This window comes from Acomys russatus, chromosome 10 (genome assembly GCF_903995435.1).
Source record: "Acomys russatus chromosome 10, mAcoRus1.1, whole genome shotgun sequence".
In the NCBI taxonomy this organism is placed as follows: Eukaryota; Metazoa; Chordata; class Mammalia; order Rodentia; family Muridae; genus Acomys; species Acomys russatus.
In genome coordinates this window covers 52501035-52514944 of record NC_067146.1, presented here as the reverse complement: position 1 = coordinate 52514944, position 13910 = coordinate 52501035, and the positions used below count along the sequence as shown (strand labels likewise).

Genomic DNA, 13910 nt, shown 5'->3' with positions numbered 1-13910 from the left:
TGGAGTTACAGGTGGTTTTAAGACCACCTGGTGTGGCTACTGGGGGGGGGGGGGAATTAACTCAGGTCATCTGGAGCAGCGGCACAAGCTTTTAATTACTGAGTATTCTTTCTAACTCCAGAATACTGGCACTCTTGTGAATTAAGAATTTGAAAGATTAAGGTAAGCTCATAAGAAGCAGGCTCTAAAATGTTAACAGACCTGTACTTAAATTAACAAAGCATCTGGTCAAATATCCCCAGTTTTTGAGAAATATGAATGCTAAGATACTTGGATTAAAATACTTTCTGTTAAACAAAACTATCAACAGGGTCTTACCTACTTCTGAACCTCCAGATGTATAAATTTTGCCTTCTGCAGCACAGGCAGCAAGGCTGTCTCGAGGCGTTGGAGGACCCAGTTTGGAATACCAGCTATCCTTCACAACGTTGTAGCAATCCATGCGCTTTATGGGGAAAAGCTGAGAACCTCCCAAAATGTATACTACATTGTCCCAAAACACACATGCTGCGTCTCTCCGTTTTTCAAAGGGGCAACGAATGTCTGTCCAGCTGTAATCCTGAAACAAGACAGGACAGGAAGCTTTCAGAAATGGATGCTAGAAACGACAAAGCAGAGATAAAGGTAATATGAAAGGTATGTGTGTTTATTTACTAGATCCTTAAATAACGAAATAAACATAACCCTTAATGGTTTACAGTATTTTTTAAATAAGGAAAACAGAGCATTAATTACTCAGGACTTCACCCTTACATCACATCTTTGGTCAGCAAACACAACTACAAGACACGTATAATATGATTTTGAAGCTTTACCCAATGGGCACTGAAAGCCTAAGGATAAATACCTTTACTTATTCATTGGGGGGAAACTGTACACTACAGAATAAAAGTAATTATCATATATTTTACAAGGAGTAGTTCTATAAAGGCAATCTAAATGATTCTCATTTATTGTATAAATCTGTTGAGCAGAGAGTTACAACCTAACAGACTATATTAAAACTCAGTGTACCTCAGTTCTCACCACTCTTCACACAATTTACTGAAAGCTATGTGAAAATTCTCTGTAATTTAAAAAGATATAAGTAACTATCATTCTATGAGCGTCAATTAAATTTAGGCTGAAACAATTGGTCACTTGTTCTTTTAGATGATCTCCAACATCTGCTATTCTTCAAATTTAAAATACCTGCCAGGGCCCGGGGAGATTGGCTTAGTAGAACATTCATCTTAAGCTAGTTTCCCAGCACCAGTGTTGGTTACTCACAGCTGATGCTTGTGACTTCAGCTCCAGAGTATCTGTGATGGCTAGTCTTGGTTGTCAACTTGACTAGTTTGGAATTATAAACCCAAGTGGCTGAACACACCTGTGAGGAATTTTTCTTAATTAAATAATTTGAAGTGGGAAGACCCACTTTTAATGCAGATCTTGTGAGGTTGGAGATGTACCTTTTATCTGGGCCACCCCTTCTGTGGGCAGCCTCTATAAATGACTCAGAACAAGGACACTGGCTCTCTGCCTGCTGGCTGAGGAAGCTACTTCAGCATTCTGGTGTACACTGAAGACCAGCTAAGATATTCAGCCCTGTGGCCTGAACAACTACTTGGACCTTCCATTGTTAAACTTCCAATGTTGGACTAACTGGGCTACAGTTTGTAAGCCATTCCAATAAACCCCTTTTATATATCTATCAGGCCAGCTCCTCTAGAGCAGCAGTTCTCAACCTGTGGGCCAACACCCCTTTGGGGAGAGTTGAATGACCAAGACCATCAGAAAACACGGGTATTTACATTATAATTCATAACAGTAGCAAAATTACAGTTATGAAGTAGCACTAAAAATACTTTTATGGTGGCAGGTCACCACAACCTGGGGAACTGTGTATTAAAGGGTTGCAGCCTTAGGAAGGTTGAGAACCACCGCTCTAGGGAACCCTGAACAATACAGATTCTGGTACCAGGAGTTGGGCAACACAAATATAGACTCTGACAGCCTCTTTTGACCACCATGAACTAACTCAGGTGAATCTTTATTCCCACACAGACACATGCTCATACTCCTAATTAAAAATAAATCTTAACATGTGTCTTGAGGTCTTCCTTTATTCCAAATTTTTTAAAAGATTTATTTATTATGTATACAGTGCTTTAACTGCACGTACACCTGCAGGCCAGAAGAGGGCATTAGATCACATTATAGATGGTTGTGAGCATGTGGTTGCTGGGAATTGAACTCAGGACATATGGAAGAGCAGTCAGTGCTCTTAACCTCTGAGCCATCTCTCCAGCCTCCTTATATTCCAAATTTAAAAATGAAATTAGCTTTAGAGGTAGCAAGATAATTCACAGGGTAAAGATGTTTGTCAAAGTTGATGACCTGAGTTTAATCCTAGAGGCCTATAATTTATGCTGTTTCTCAAGAAACTTTCCATTTTTCTGAGTTTCAAATCATGATCTTGCTCTGCTGTTGAGTCACACTCAAACCTTTGGTCTCAGTCTGCTGAGCAATGGGCCTACAGGCACACACACCACCCATGTCTGGCTCTCCTCTTTAACATATTTAACAAGAGTTAATTTTAAACTAAATTGTTATTGTCCATGTCCAATATAGTGTCCATGACACTATATTACATAATAGCTACATACAATATCATAATGGCTATCACTTTTAAGTAACTGAAATGTCCTTTGTATGCAAAAATATTATGCAAAAATATTCATGTCAGCTACCATTTAGCTACTCATTTTAGCCTTAGAATTCAGTCTAGTAAAAAATACTGTTTGAATGTCCTTGGTTATACTTGTGTATATTAATGGAGGGTGAGGAGAGATGATCTTTGCTTTTTAAAAAAATATTTATTTTTATTTTGTGTGCGTTGCCTGCATGTATGTCTGTGGATGTTAGATCTTGGAGTTACAGACACTTGTGAACTGCCATGTGGGCCCTGGGAACTGAACCTGGGTCCTCTGGAAGAGCAGTCAGTGCTCTTAACAGCTGAGCCATCTCTCTAGCACCCTGATCTTTGTGGTTTTTTTTTTTGTTTGTTTGTTTTTTTAAAACATGTACATTGTACAGGATCTCTGGGAAGTCCACCTAATTTCCATAATCTGCTACCCCAAACAACATACTGAGAAAGTGATCTAATGGTCACTCTTGATAAAAGGAGATAATACAGTTCAAGAAAGATGGTTTGGGCTTGTATGAAAGCTGGACACACCTTAGCAAAGGAACCAGTTCCAGCTTAGGCATGCAGATGAAGGGAAAGTAATTTAACTTTTTTGAAAGTTAGAGAAACATGTAGTTTTCATGCTATTAATAGGCACTAAAAACACACTTAAGGAGGTAACTATAGGCCCAGAAAAGACACAAAGACTTGTTATCCTAAAATACACTTTAATTCAGTTAGTTTTATTGAGTATTTCATTGCAAAGTTCTGTGTTTCCTACTCCTGTATATAGTTCATGTGCTCTGAGTTCAAGGACAGGACCATAGTATCTGCATGTCATTCTTCCCTGTCAGCACTAACCTATAGACTTCAAATGCTAGATAAACTATGATCCTGTTAATATATGATAAATATTTCTTTAACTTATGTTTTTACAACCAGCTACTCATAAAATATGCTGCTGCTTATACAAACTTAGGAAAATTAACTTTCCCAAATGCCTAGATTACCAATGTTCCTTTTCTTCTTCCTCTTCCTCCTCCTCTTTTCCCCCAAGGCAGAGTCTCACTATGTAGTTTTGATTGTCCTAGAACCCACTATGTAGACTAGGCTGGCCTCAAACTCACAGATCTACCTGTCTCTGCCTCCGAAATGCTGGGATTAAAGGTGTAAGCCACTATGCATGGTTATAGGATCACCAATTTTCAAAGAAAAAATATCTGGAATGACAGATACTTCTAAGTCACCATATGAACATCCATTATTAAAGATAATCAAGATAATTAGCAAGTCATATGGTATAGTAAACAGTGAGAACATCTGATCTTTCTAGATTTGTGTTCATGCATCCACTACCCTCCAGCCTTCCAGGTGGCTACGGCCCCACAAGCCCCGCCCCCAGGCCCCACTCTTACCCTTCTTCAGCCTTTATCATACACCTGCACCTGTTCTGACTCTCTCCCAACTTTGTGTGACCTGTCGCTTTACTGTAGTTAATGCTGGCTGTGACAGACAATGAATTTGGTATCCTAGTTTTGTCAACTTGACATGGCCTTGAGGGACGCCTACTCAGATCAGATTGGGCTTGTCTATGAGGGACTGTCTTGATTGTCAGTTCATGTAACTGCCAACTTCCACTTTCACCACAGAGTAGAACCGTCTCCTCCTTAGTAAGCCTTGCTTAAGAGAGAAGGTGGTTATTGGACTGTGAGAGAAAAGTAGTGTGATAATTTTTAGTAAACAGCATTTCTAATGAGAACACATGCTTTAGGTTAAAGAGAAAATGTTTTTGAGGGGGATGGAGGTGAGTTTATATTTAGATTCTCTCATACAACTGAGTAACAAAATCCTGGTGAAATATGAAATACTGTTTCTTCTTCCTTACACACTTGAGTCTCAATCACGACAGACCAGATAATAACCTCAAGAATCTACTTGGCTTGAGTGAGAAAATGAACTCGAGTTTGTAATTTTGCACTTGGGAGATTGAGGCAGCAGGATCAAGGGGTTCATGATCAGTCTGGTCTATACAAGATGGGAAAGAGGGAGCTCAGAGCAAACCGAAAGGTTCCAGGACAGATGACACATACAGTTTCTGCCCCTGTAATGCATGAGCTCAGATCCTCTGCTGGATTTGCCACCAGTCTCCCGTTCCGTCAGCATGTGGAAGTGCTAAGTAAAAACCTTTATAGAGCTTTAAGCCCTTAGCCCATTAGGAGTCCAAATAAAAATTAGTCAATTAAACTTTTATTTGAACATCATTACCACAATACCACACTAAAATTGCTCAAACAGAAACAGAATACTGAATATTGAAGACAATTCTTTCACAGCAATTACTGAATACTTGAAAGCTAAAAAAACAAACAAATAAATAAATAATAGGTACAAAATGGGGAAAGGGAGGGGTTTTGTTTTGTTTTACAAATTTTGCTATTATCTATACCGAAATTTGCCTTTTGATACAAGTAATATCCAAGGAGTATCAAAGATAGACGCTTATCGGAAACTGATGGATAACAGTGCTTAAAAACTGTCATGTTTGAAGCAGATTGGGTCACTGGTCATCTGTTTTGGCTAGTATAGGGTCCACACAAATGATTCCTATTAATGGGTAAAAACCATTTTAATATCCCTGAACATATCAAGTTACAGATGTTTTAAAGTAAACCAGATCCTCTTTGTTACTCCTTGTCAAGCAGCCTATTACTCAGCTAATGATATATTGCTCACTTGGGGCATCCAAGAGAAGTAATTGTTTATAATTAATCACCTTACCTATTTAATATTAAAACTAGTAAGAAAATTATTTAAAAAGAATAACTGGGCAAAGTTTTTCAAGATGTATTTTTACAGCAAAAAAGACAGGAGTTAGCCATTCTAGGAAAGACTGTAAATACACACAATCAACAGATCTAACTGCTTAGTTTCAGAGAATAAGAGACAACAGATGGAATGACATTTTGAAAATCAGTAGGTAATTTCTCCATTATTTTAATTTTTAACACTAGAAGTCTAAAGATCTGTGGTTGAGTACAAAAAATAAAAAAAAAAAAAAAAAAAAAAAAAAAAAGGCAATTAAGGAAGGGTCATTTTAAAGAACAAAAAAAGGCAACAAATAAGAATTCTGAAGTTACAGTCTCAGAATCAACGCTGTGCAGAATATTCATCTTTTTTCAACTGTCCAATACAAAAACAGAAACACCAAGGAAAGTGTTAGATTATAGGCTAAAAGCCCACGTACCCACCCATGCTCACTTACCTGTTTTCTTCCAGCAATGGTGCTCCTGCCTCCCTAATGAGTCAGGGTTCTCCTGGCCCATCATATACACACTCACTTTCTCTCTCTACTTACGTATGTCTTCTACCAGGATTTTATTTTATTTTAAAACTGCCTAAGTAGATACCACAGCTAGATTTTAAGGGTGGAGCTTTGATTAACAACTGAAAGCTGTAGTTTAAACTGCTATGACTTCAGTTTATGCTTGGGAGGGGTATTATTTTCCCTTTCCTCACTCAAAAGTGTCCTGAAAGTTAAAAAAAAATATTTATCACTTAAACTTCAACAGGCTTCTCTGACTTGGTGTGAAACATGTACGCAGGTATGGCTAGCCTTTTCAACATATCAAGGAAACTGTTTATTGGCTTGTACCACGCAGGCCATGATTCTCATATCATCTGTCTTCTGGTGTGTAAAGCATGTATTTTGAGATTGGAGGGTGGCTCAGAAGTAATTTCTGGGTGAGAACAGCCCAAAAAAACTAACAAATATGAGGGCAAATGTGACCCTTCTATTGGGGAGGTGTTTTCGTTTCTGGCAGCACATACCTTATGTTTCGTGTTATGGCATTATGTGCTCTCAGGAGAAGGTGCTGGAGGTCTTCTCTGCAAAGTAGAGGAGGCACCAGCAATGATGGTGACTCCAGTGACCACCAAAGCAGGAACAGGCATAGTCTTCCTAACTGGTTGGACTGATAGAAGCTCTAACCCTGGCATGTAACTAACATGCTGGGTAAGGCTATCTACCCACTAGAGGGGATTTCTTGTCAGCTTCCAGAGAAAATGTCATGACTTGACCTCAAGATTCTCTTGGCCCTAACTCCATGTCATAACATAAGCTGCAGGAAACCTGGACCAGCTCACCTTCACAATGGTGGTCACAGGTGATGCTGTAGACGCAGAGGCTGAGCAGTTCTGGAGACCAAGACAGAATGGGTTCTTCATTGTCTTAGTAAAGACAGAAGATGAGCTAGCTAAGAATATGGTGTTTGTTACTCTAATGGTCCTACTGTCCACTGTCTCTATGGAGCTACAACAGAGGTTAGAAAACAATGGCCCCAAAACCAAATCATTTGTTGTTGGAAACAAAATCTTATGGAATAAAACTATGCCCATTTGTTTATATGCTGTTTATGGCCATTTCTCTTTTACAGCAACATAACTGAATGGCTGTGGCAGAAAAAATAACAATCTGCAAAGATGAAACTAAATTTTTTCCTGGTCTCTTTAGAGAAGTCTGCCAAGCCCTGGTCCACAGTATGTTGGTATGTGCAGGGCACTTTAATGGCCCAGCTCCTCCTACATAGTAGAGATATGACATGGCTAGTTGTTCCTTTAGACCCCAGAGCAGAAGAAAGCCCTCTACCTCATGGTCTGCTTTTTCCATCAACTAGGACCATTACCCCAATGGAGGTAATAGAGAGACTCAGCTAACAGTGAGTGGCTAAGGCTGGATAGCCCTTCTGAAAATTGTCCAAGAATCCCCCCATCTCCCTCTTTCTCTGTATAGCCTTGGCTGTACTGGACTCAATTTGTAGACTAGACTGGCCTCGAACTCACAGATATCCACCTCCCTCTGCCTACCAGAGTGCTGGGATCACCATGCCCAGCTGTCCAAGAATTTCTATTTCACAGAATTTTAAAGAGCTTTAGTGTAGTGGAAGTTTTGGTTTCTTTAAAAACTCAGTTGTGTAAATATGCTTTTGTTTTAATCCTAAGTGTGGGATATGGGCTGCTTTTAGTTTATCCGCAGCTGATAATTGCCTCAAGCAGTTCAGAGAAGGGCGTGGTCTGCCAGCTTAATTCTCAAGACTCTGAGAGGGTATAAATACCAGGGCGGTGGGGGGGGGGGGGGAGAGAAGGAGAGAGGGGGGAGAAGGGAGGGAGGGAGGAGAGAGAAGAAGGCTGCTGGTTCCGCTGGATATCCTGAATGACTGAGATTGGTATTTTCTAAAAGAACCCAATGAACCTAACCAGCTGGAAATAAGTCTAAAGACACCTATGTCCATTTTCCCTTCTAACCTTCTTTCTCTCTTACTTAGAGCTGGGATGTTGGTGGAAGGAAGGTAGATGCATTAAAGAACCCCAGATAAAAAAGTTTAAAAAGGCGTTTATAAGTGGCATCCCATGTTGGGCGCCACTGGTAGGCATCCTTTTAACTGTTTTAATAGGGTTTCTTAATGCCTCTACCTCCCTTCCAATGGCCCCATCCTTCTCCTTGAAGCTCCCTTTTTTCTCTCTGAGTGTCCTTGGTCTCTCTCTCTCTCCCCCCCTTCTTTCCTCTCTCTCTCTCTCTTCTCGCTCTCCCCCCCTCTCTCTTTTCTCTCTTCTCTTCTCTCTTCTTCTCTTCTCTCTCTCTCCCCTTCTTCCCCCTCTCTCTGAGTGTCTCCTCTAAACCGTCTTCCTCTCTCTGAACTCTGGTATTTATACCCTCTCAAGAGTCCTCAGAATTAAACTAACTGCAGCTGGAAAAGACTACATCCCTCTCTGAGCCACATGAGGCTGTTATTAGCTGTGGACAAATAAAATCTCTATATCTTATACCTGGGAATAAAACAAAAACCTGTTTACATAACATATCTGAGTTTTTAAAGAAACCAAAACTTCTACTATACTTTAGTATTCATTGTCTTTTTAAAGAGTGTGTATGTGTATGTACTCATGTGTACATGACAATACACTTGTGTAGGTAAGTTCATGTGTGTATCAGTGTGTCCATGAGTGTGGAAGGTAGAGGAGAACCTTTAGTGTCATTTTAAGAACAGCAGCCACTTTGCTTGAGACAGGATCTCTCACTGGTCTGAAACACATCAATTAGGTTGGCCATCAAGCCTCAAGGCCCTCCTGTCTCAGTCTCCACAAAGCTGGGATTATAAACTTAGACTATCATGCTCAGCATTTTAAAAAAAAGATTGATTGATTTTATGTATCTAAATGTTCTGTCTTCATGCACACCAAAAGAGGGCGTCAGATCTCATTATAGATGGTTGTGAGCCACCATATGGTTGCTGGGAATTGAACTCAGGACCTCTGGAAGAGCAGTGTTTTTCATCGCTGAGCCATATCTCCAGCCCCCATGCCCAGCATTTTAATGTAGGTTATGAGGACTGTAGGTCTTAAGTGATTCCAACAACATTTTGGTGACTGAGCCATCTGTCCATTTTAGGTATTGGAGAGGGTGTCAAAGGTCATTTAAAAAAAATCAATTTGGGGTCATTGTTAATGGTTTACTAAGATGGACAGAAACTCAAAAAACAAAGAGTACAAAGTTGCTGACAAAGACAAATAGGCCTCAAAGGATATACAACTGTTTGTACCACATGAACTATTATCAGAGTATTCACAACTACAAAAACGGACTCTTGTGTACAAAACTGCATCTATGTCTTCCCACTTCAGTCAACCTGATATGTATGAATGATCACAGTACTACCAAGAGGCTGGCTAAGCCAATAGTTGTTAAGTTACAGGCCAATGTGGCTGGCCAGTGCTGCCATATCAGCAATAGTGACCAATTCTAAATTCTGATTTGTTACCATATTCTAGGGGACTCAAATAGTTACTCATGAAGAGAAAATGCCTGCCTTCGTAGGAATTGATACTTACTACAGGCTTAAGCTGTCCAATTTTGTGTCTTGACACCTACATGCTTTTATAAATACCTTGTGTATCAACACTACATTACAACACAGATTTTTTTTTTTAAGACAGGGTTTCTCTGTGTATCCCTGGCTGTCCTGGACTCGTTTTGTAGACCAGACTGGCCTCAAACTCACAGTGATCCCCCTGCCTCTGCCTCCCGAGTGCTGGGATTAAAGGTGTGCACAGCCATGCAATATCTTTTTTTTTTTTCCACCATGCATTATCTTCAAGAACATATTTAAGTAGAAAAATATCACAGGAGTATTCTAATGTCAATAGGATGCTTTGGTCTTAGGTACTAACGACCAATTTAAAAAAGGGCTTATAAAATAAAGATGTCATGCTTGCACTCATCATTAATTCTGGATACTGTATTGCAAGTTTTGAGTAGTATCCTTTAGGACTTTGGTACTTGCTCTGCCCCAGCAGTGCACACAGTATCAGAATACTATGGTACTTCCTCTCGCCATACCCCCTACACAGGACTAAGATACAAGGAGAAAAGTGAGTGGACTCTCTCAAGGCTGTAACTAAACAGCTACATATTTTTAAAACCTATGTCCATAGATCTGTAGCACATGCTCTGCTCTTCTAGTTGGCACTAAATGTACCAGAAAGCAGACTAAAAAGTGTTCATTGCTTCTAGATTGTTAGATAAAGGTATCTATCTTTGTTTCTTTGTGACTACATTTTCCCAAATTGTCTGGAATGGCAATGCGTATTATAATTACACAAGGAAGAAAACACATTTAGCCTAAGAAGCTGATTTTCACTGAAAATAATCATCTAACAAAAGCAAGGACATTAGAATGAGAGCATGGACTTGCTACCAGAGATTGAACTTTGCTTTTTCTGTAGTGGTTCCTCCTTCTAAAGCACTCCAGAGTAGCTATAGGGGGTATTTGAAATTGAATTCTCAATTTCCTTACCCTATGAAACATCAACAACTAGGCAATCAATTACTGCTTACTCCGTGGGATATGTTAGTGTCTCTATGTACTCAGTCCCTTCATGGTTAAAATTGGCATAAACTTATTACCTTTGGGTTAAAATATCTACAAGACTGTGGTTGGGAGCCGCCAAACAGGGCTATGCGGTAATCGTGTTTCTTTCTTCTAGGCCGTGTGCCACCTGCAAGTTCTTCTCGATCTTCAGGAGACAGTAGATGGTATCTCATTCCACCTGTACAAAAACACATGGTAACTCTTCCAAAGGCTTCAGGTACTCCTAAGTCAATGCTTTGAAAAGGAAAGTAGTCCCCTTTTTTGGCCCTCTGTAACTTAAAAATAGTTTTGGTCCCTCTAGTGTCCTAGGATGAAAGGGGAAAGAGGCCAGATAAATGTCTAATCAATTTATGATACTCAACAATCAATATTACCAACACTGTGTCATCCATCTACTAAATACCAATGAATTCTCTGGTTCTCAAAGAGTAACTGCCACTACTAATCACTGAAATCTAGATCTCTTAAACCCAGTGACTTTAATATTTTTCCATGAAATGAGACTCACTGAATGACCCAGGAAGCTGTCCCTTAACTAGTAAGCCTCCTGGCTCAGTTCTTTAATACTGAGATTGCAAATGGGTGCCGCTGCCATCAACTGTTTTGACTGCACATTAGAATCACATAAGAAATCTCTATTTATACCTAGTTCCTACCACAGACCAGTTAAAATTTCAACTGGAGCCACCGGGTGTTTGGTGTCTTAAAGTTATCTTGTCATTTAAATGTGGTTCAAATAATAGCAGTGTCAGAACGTGGAGCTTTGTTAGTAGAAATGCTGAATCCCACTACCTAAAGCCTAACAATGTACTTAACAAAGTCCCAAGTTAACTCGGACGCACAGAAAACTTTGAGAAGGGCCAGACTATCTTAGATGAGACACAAAGAGGATTCAGAACTATTGTGGTCAAGAGTCACATGATCAAAATGTCACTTTAGAGCAGTGCAGGGTGGGGGCGGGGGAGATGGCTTGCCTATATATTTGCTTCTCAACACAAACTGAAATGTGTTTTATAAATCTCATAAATGAAGGAAAGGAAAAGTGGCAAGCTACGAAAATGTTTATTATACAAAAATTACAACGCTATCCATTTAGTAAGATTATGTCCAGCAACTTCACAAAAAAGTAGACTAAATATATAGATACAATTCACAGAAGAAAAAACCTAACCACAGTTCTTCAACATATAAAACATGCTTGACTACTCTCTTTACCAAGTTTTCATTCGATTTGCAGAGATCAAGCATTAAACACAGGGCTATGGACCCACAAACTAAGGTCCTTACCCACTCCACACACAGTTCTGTTTGTTAGTTTTGAGGACTTGCTCTTAACTGACTCATGAAGCTACATAATACTGCGTACTGCTACATATTCAAGAAGAGCTAACAATAATAAAAGGCAGGAACACTCAAAGAAATGTAGGCACCATAGATAAGCTCAAAGGCATTAGAAGATGCCTGAGAGCAGCCAAGTATTACACTCATTAAATAGGAAGAGTATGTACAGACTCAGAAACTAAAAAGAGCTGAAATACAAGGTTTAAAAAGCAAAAAGTGGGGCTGGAGAGATGGCTCAGTGGTTAAGAGCACTGCCTGCTCTTCCAAAGGACCCAGGTTCAATTCCCAGCACCCACATGGCAGCTCACAACTTGTCTGTAACTCCAAGACCTGACACTCCCACACAAATGGACATAAGTTAAAATTAAATAAAATATTTAAAAAAAAAAAAAAAAAAAGCAAAAAGTAAGGTAAACTCTCGGAAGAGGACCAAGATGGAGATAGACCAGGAAAGACAAAGAGGAGATTGACATTTAATGACTGAAGAACCACAGTATTAGTAATAAAGAACTTAGAATCAAGGGCTAAAAAGAGAAAGTGTTCAACCTAAAAATATAACATATATTACTGCAAATTCAAAGTACCAGGATTAAAGAAAACAATACACCAACCATACCTGAGGAAGTAAATGGTACTAGAATTCTCAAGTACAATGGTAGAGACTGACGATGACACACAGAGCCTTCAGAAGTCTAACCACAGACTGTTTTCAGCATGTATAGTTTAACTAGTTTCAGCGTTTTATAGTGAAATAAACATGACTTCTATCGAATCTCCAAGTACTCATTAATTATCAGGAGCCCTGTACAAGATGGGTTCCATTATCTAACAGAATTGAGAAAGAGGGAGTCAATTATGGCAGGGCACACTGGTAACCTCAGCACTCAGGAAAGGCAAGAGGAGTTTATGTTTTGGGCTAGCCTGGGCTTCATAGAGAGAGAACCATTGTCTCAAAAAAATCAAAAACAAAAACAAACAAACAAAAACAACAAAAACCCAAAAACCCAAAAAACAAACAAACAAAAAAACAAAAGCAAGATAGGAAGAGGAAAAGCTGGTACTCAGAACAGATTGACAAGGTATTCTAGGAAAGGAAAGTCCCAGGCAAGACACATACATCAGGCTTAGCCTACAGGGCAAGCAGCCCATGCTGGGACAGTCAGGAGGAAAACACTGAAAGGGATGTTTTGAAGAAATAAATGCAATGGGTTAACTGCACAATTTTATGAAGTGACATAGGGCTTCTAGGTTAATAAAATATATGAAAGAAATGAGTATATTATTAGCTCCAGGCAAATAAAGAAACTTATTCAAGAAAAAGAAATGTCAAGAAGGGACACTACTTGGTTAAATAAAAAGAAAACACTATGAACAAAGTACATGAAAGATATTATGTATACATTAAGAAAAAACCTTCACTTTCTTTCACTATAGAATAAGGCTAACCCTTTTCAGGGGACTGGGACGCCTAAGAGAGCACCCTCCTAAGAAGAAAGCCTTGAATGTGTTTCCTGGCTAGGGAGTCTGAGCCACTGGAGTGGGCTTTTAGTCCATGGGAAATGGGCACATAATCCACATATAAATGGGTAGTAGGAAGGCAACTTACTTATCACCATTTTAAGGCATTCAGGATTATCTTGAATAAGTGGTTCAGCTTGTACTGTCTTACTCAGGAAATTCTTTGATATAAGAGGGAACCTGACTTTGGCAAGGATGTCCACCATAAAAGGCTGGCGATTCGGCTCGTCGTATTTCAACCACCTCACTGCAGCGTCATAAACCTAAAGGGAAGAGAGAACAGTCAAGCTCTGAGACGGCAGCAACACCCCAAACATCTATTTTCATGCTCACACTGGAAAGGGGACAATTTCTACTGCCAAGATTTTGTCCAAATACTTGTTCGCATTCCCCAACACCTGACTATACCTCAAACACTTTACACACTGCTTTAGTGAAGCTTATCAGCACTTTGTTTG

At 39.5% G+C, this 13910-nt stretch overlaps 1 protein-coding gene across 1 annotated transcript in view; it reads right to left on the bottom strand.

Moving 5' to 3' along the window:
- Nucleotides 1-13910, bottom strand: part of Klhl7 (kelch like family member 7) — a 43977-nt gene that overhangs the window by 8614 nt on the left and 21453 nt on the right. Inside the window, exons 6-8 of the mRNA XM_051152148.1 lie at nucleotides 13541-13715; nucleotides 10629-10771; nucleotides 319-559 (exon numbers count right to left, since the gene is read on the bottom strand). Coding sequence (XP_051008105.1) covers nucleotides 319-559; nucleotides 10629-10771; nucleotides 13541-13715 — 559 coding nt within the window. The remainder of the gene's footprint in view (nucleotides 1-318; nucleotides 560-10628; nucleotides 10772-13540; nucleotides 13716-13910) is intronic.